Source organism: Chenopodium quinoa, unplaced genomic scaffold (assembly GCF_001683475.1).
Source record: "Chenopodium quinoa cultivar QQ74 unplaced genomic scaffold, ASM168347v1, whole genome shotgun sequence".
NCBI classification, from domain to species: Eukaryota; Viridiplantae; Streptophyta; class Magnoliopsida; order Caryophyllales; family Amaranthaceae; genus Chenopodium; species Chenopodium quinoa.
This window is the reverse complement of record NW_018745170.1, coordinates 828550-833921: the sequence shown is the minus strand read 5'-3', so window position 1 is coordinate 833921 and position 5372 is coordinate 828550. Positions and strand designations below refer to the sequence as shown.

Genomic DNA, 5372 nt, shown 5'->3' with positions numbered 1-5372 from the left:
AATAACTTAGCCAGATTTAATTTTTTATAATTAAATATAATGTTAATTAAAGAATAGTTATTGAAAATTACCGTGCATGACACGGGATCTAACCTAGTATATATAAAGGTTTTTCCTTCTACTAGATGCAGCATCATAAAATTTACAAGCCCAAAAAACCCATTGAATTAGACAATCTACATGTGTAAATTGGAACAAATTTAGCGAAAATAAAAAAATTTGAAACATTAAAGCCCAAAAATGCAAAACCCCTTATTCAATTAAAACCCTAAACCCCAAAAATACAAAACCCCTAATTCAATTGAAAATGTAATACTTAAACAAATCCCTAAGTATAATTTAAGAAAATTAAAATCTCTAATAAACCCATTACATTGCAAATAAATTACAAAAATTACTTAAAAAATTACACGTTGAATTGTTAGATTTTGGTGAGTTATTGTCTTCAACAACTTCGAATTTAGGGTTCTTAGATTTTTCATTGTGGTTGGAGGAAAAAACAATTGAAGGAAAGAAAATGTGTGTCCCACAAACGACAAAGTGGACGGAATCCGTTAAAGAGTGGTGGTAGACAAAGTTTTGCATTTGTGGGTATTTGTTTTTTGTTTTTTTATAAGTTCGGGTAGGTGTTTACAAAAAGACCTTTTACAAGGTAGTTTTGGACAAATTCCCTTACATTGATGCCACCAAACCACACCAAAGTAACTCCAATCAAGTTCTAACTAAACCAAGTTTATTAATAGACCCATTGAACTCAATCTTAGCTAGTTTCATCATCGACTCCAATCCAAACTCGAGGTAATAAACATGCTAATATCACCTTTTAGTTTTAATGAGTCAAACTTTATTGAAAAATCAATATGCTATATTCCCTTTTTGGCTATGTTTGTATCATGTGATTTTGTCTGAAATTATTTTATCCTATCCTATCTTAACTTATTTTATTTTATTGGAAATTATTTTATTTAATTTTGTCTAAACTTATTTGATTTAAACTTTGTAAACTTTGTCTAAACTTATTTTCCTTTTACTTAATATGAACCTATATCATTTTTATATTATCTGAGCCTATATTACTTATTTTATCTGAATTTATTTTCACTAAAATAAGCTGAAATAAGATGAAACAAATTCTTTACTAAAACGGGTCGACCCAACCACTAAGATACCAATACCATACCCATAAAATATGACCTAATACGGCCTCATGGGCTTTACCAACCCAATAAAAAATGTGAATGGGCAGTTTGGTAATTAACCATGTTCGCCTCTCAGTCTACTTGTAGTATAAAACGCAACATCTTCCCCCTTACAAACCCTAATTTCTGCTACATTTGCCACTCTCTCTACATTTCCCCTCAGTAGCGGCTAGGATTTTTGCTCAAACTCTTAGAAGGTACTTTCTCTCTCCTCTTTTGCTCTTTCAATTCCGAACATTCATCGTCTTTAATCTGTTACTTTTTCGTTTGATCTGATTAATCGAGTTTCTGTAAGATGTTGTCCCTGTTTTTTGTTTTTTTTTTAATCGAATTTGTTGGAATTTTTTTGTTGTTGATTTGTGTAAAATGTGATTGAAATGATTTAGTTTATTCGATTTTTAGGGTTTTACGAATTTGGTTGTACTAAAGGTTGGATTTTTGTACGCTTTTTGTGATTTAAGGCTGCATAGCTTCCTTTCCTGCGAATATTTGTTGTAGGTTTTGTATTTTTCTTATTTCTAATAAAATGTAGGAAAGTTTTGAATTTTATTTGTTTTCTGTATACATATGTGAGTAATCCCAAATATTAATTAAATTTTTGTGGTTAGTATTCAATTTATGGTGATAAATTTGTGTTCTGTGTAACAAACTGTTTGGATTATAACTTAAACATGTAATTTTAATGATGCATTGGTTTGGGATTTATAATCTGTAATTGATATGAAATAGAGGAGCTGATTTGATTTTAGTGTTTTCGGATGCTTAATTATGGGTTACATGATCTGAGTAATTGGTTTTGGTTTTAATGGGTGATTGATTGGTACTTTTGTTAAGCAGAAATGGGTGAGGAGGCTACTAAAGTTGTTGTACCGGAGTCTGTTTTGAAAAAGCAGAAGAGGGAGGAAGAATGGGCTTTGGCCAAGAAGGAGGAGCTAAATGTTCTGAAGAAGAAGAGAGTTCAAGACAGGAAGCTGATCTTCAAGAGGGGCGAGCAGTACGCTAAGGAATATGAAAACCAGGTCCGTGTTTGTTATTTGTGGCCTCTGTTCTTGTTGTTTGGTTGTTAAATTATGTTTTTGATTTGACTTGTTTATTGTTAATCAGGAGAAGGAGTTGATCCGTCTCAGAAGGGAGGCTAAATTGATGGGTGGATTCTACGTCGAGCCTGAGGCTAAGCTCCTATTCATCATCCGTATTAGAGGGTGGGTGATCAACTATTTTTCAATTAGTTAACTATGATTCTTAGTTGATTGTTGGTGGCATTAATGTAAGTTATCATGTTTATACAGTATCAATGCTATGCATCCCAAGACTAGGTCTATTCTGCAGCTTCTCCGATTGAGACAGGTTTGATACACACTACGAGTTTTTAATGTTTGGTATATGTACCTAGCTTTGCTGCTTTCTGCTTATATACATGTTTATATGTTTTTTGCCTGTAAGTTTTGATATAATTTTGTAACCAATGGCTATCTTTTGTCTATTTTCCATTTCTGCAAAGTTAAGCTGATAGAAATGATTTGTGGTAAAAGTTTTTGATTTTGCGTGACAATATTTTCCTTGCGTTGTTAGTCAAGTGTTGATTGATCTTATTTTTAGCTTCTGTAGTTTCCTCTGTGTGTGACTGGCACTTTACTTTACCCTGGCTTCTTATTGTTATATAAAAAGCTTCTTACTTAAAGAATTTTTATTTTTATTTTGTTGCTGTAGTATAATATTCTTTGTCAATGCAGATTTTCAATGGAGTTTTCTTGAAGGTGAACAAGGCAACATTGAACATGTTGCACAGAGTCGAGCCTTTTGTTACCTTCGGGTATGTCTTCTCCTCCATAGTTATTGGCTGTTTGGTTGCCTCCTGGTTTGAGTTTGATTGTTTTCTTACCAAAATCCTGCCTTTGCAGATACCCTAACTTGAAGAGTGTGAGGGAACTGATCTACAAGAGGGGTTTTGGAAAGGTTAACAAGCAGAGAATTGCTTTGACTGACAACTCCATTGTTGAGCAGGTAATTATTTGTCTGTTAATAATTTTTTTTCCAGATATCTAAATGATCTTTCAGGGTGTAGATGGAACACATTTTTGGAAATTCACCTCACTCTTAAGAAATTACATTAGTCATCACTTATTCTTTTATGTTCGATTTCATCTTATCTGGTTAATGGTAATGCCAATTCTTGATGTCTAAAAGCTTAGTGTTGATGATATGATGTTGCATTTTTTGGTCAATAAGACTGTTTAGATTAGTTTGGTCTTTTGATAACTAATATAAATCCAACTGTATTGCAGTACTTTTGTAATGTTAATTTAATTTACTTGCCTGTTTTCTTTTTCTTACAGACCCTTGGGAAGCATGGCATCATCTGTGTGGAGGATCTTATCCATGAGGTCATTACAGTTGGACCTCACTTCAAGGAGGCCAACAACTTCTTATGGCCATTCCAGCTCTCAGCTCCATTGGGTGGACTGAAGAAGAAGAGGAACCACTTTGTTGAAGGTGGAGATGCCGGTAACCGTGAGAACTTCATTAATGAGCTCATCAGGAGAATGAATTAGGGTGTAGTGTATTCTTCCCTTTTTTTGATCTGGTGTTGTTTTAGGGTAAACATATCTTGAATGTTTTTGATAGAGATTCAAAGAATGAATTTTATGTTTTTGGATTTTGTGTTTGCTTATGGTTTAAAAGTTTTGAAGAGTTATTTAAGGTACATTTTAAAGATTAGTATCTGTTTCAATCTCTCTTCATATGAGAATGATAATTATGCTTTTGAGCAGTTTATGTATCTCGGTAGTACATATTTGTGCTGAAATTCTGATCCAAAGCATTTTGGCATTCTATCTTTGGACACAATTATCTTCTTAAGAGCTCATTCTGTAGTTGATTGAAACGTTGAAAGGAATTAGATGTATTGGATTATTTTCCATTAAGTATTGCATCTGAATTAGTTTAGGGAATTTATGGGACTTGTCCTTGAGTACTTTTTCACAAAATTAGTTTGTTTGAAGATGGATATATATTATGTGATGAACTTGGATAGTGTGTGAAGTCGTTGGTCATGATAATTGTACAATACGGTAATTATGAGATGATGAATTCAGAACTTGATAATAGCCGATGGTTAAACAAGCTCGAGTTCAACTTTTGGTGAATTGACCTAAGTTGTACTTCGTATTACCATTATATGCTCAAAATTTACTTGTTCTAATGATATACAAGTATGGACATTGCTATCAACAGTTCAATTGACTCTTATATTGAACATTCAAATTCCCAATTTTTAAGTTCTTAGCAAGAAAATGAGCTATGTAATCTCAATTTTTAGATTAATATAATCTACAAATTTTTCATGAGTTTTTCCAAAATTCACCACATACCACACAAAATTTTCTAATACACCAAATACCACTGAGTTTTTGGTAAATGTCACAACATACCATTAATGACTAACGAACGTTAACACCGTTAGTCGTTAAGGCTAATAATGCCACGTGGTAGCTTGTGATTGGTTCCCTTCTAAATTATTTAATTTTAGCATGAATATTTAATTAATTATCAAATAAAAAAAATAAAAACCAAAAATTAACAAAAAATAATTAAAAGTAACAAAAAATAAAAACCAAAAAATAAGTTAAAATATTTTTTGTAAAATAAAAAACCCAACCCTTCTTCCACCCAGCCAGCCACCAGCCCCCCTGCCGGCGCCAAGCAACCCCACCCCCGCTCGGCAACGCCCAGCCTCTCTCCTCCCCTCATTCCTCCCAACACCAACGCCCCAACGACCTTTCCCGTCCTCTCTCCTTTCTCGCACCTCACCACCACTGACCACCACCGAATTCCCTTTAATTTGGGCAAAAAAACCCCTAAAATTGGGGTAAACTGCAGCGAAATTAGTTTAGATTCAAAAATTATAGCAATTGGCAACACAAATTGTTGGAAATGGAGATTAGATGTGAAATTAGGGTTTATGAATTAGGGGTGGTGTTTGGGGAAAAAGGGAAATCGAAGGGGTTGGGGGAAAAGGGGAAATCAGGGGAAATCGGGGAAGGTGGCCGGAATCGAAAAGGGGAGGGGAAGGGGGTTTTGGGTGTGGTGGCCGGAAATCGAAAAGGGATGGGGAAGGGGGTTTTGGGTGGGGTGGCTAGAATCGAAAAGGGGAGGGAAGGGGTGGGAGGCCGC

The 5372-nt window shown here is 34.2% G+C and overlaps 1 protein-coding gene across 1 annotated transcript; it reads left to right on the top strand.

Moving 5' to 3' along the window:
• Positions 1–1264: 1264 nt before the first annotated feature.
• On the top strand, positions 1265–4033 carry LOC110710178 (60S ribosomal protein L7-3-like). The gene is made up of 7 exons (XM_021888442.1): positions 1265–1396; positions 2037–2218; positions 2304–2401; positions 2489–2546; positions 2933–3012; positions 3101–3203; positions 3536–4033. The coding sequence occupies exons 2-7, from the start codon at positions 2039–2041 to the stop codon at positions 3749–3751; spliced, it is 735 nt and encodes a 244-aa protein (XP_021744134.1). The 5' UTR covers positions 1265–1396; positions 2037–2038; the 3' UTR covers positions 3752–4033.
• The last annotated feature ends 1339 nt before the right edge of the window (positions 4034–5372 follow it).

Excerpts from the sequence above, each read along its gene's own strand:
- LOC110710178 (XM_021888442.1), top strand. The coding sequence starts at position 2,039 with ATGGGTGAGGAGGCTACTAAAGTTGTTGTACCGGAGTCTGTTTTGAAA. Across the intron at positions 2,402-2,488 it reads TTCATCATCCGTATTAGAGG|TATCAATGCTATGCATCCCA; the intron begins GTGGGTGATCAA and ends ATGTTTATACAG. Across the intron at positions 3,204-3,535 it reads ACAACTCCATTGTTGAGCAG|ACCCTTGGGAAGCATGGCAT; the intron begins GTAATTATTTGT and ends TTTTTCTTACAG.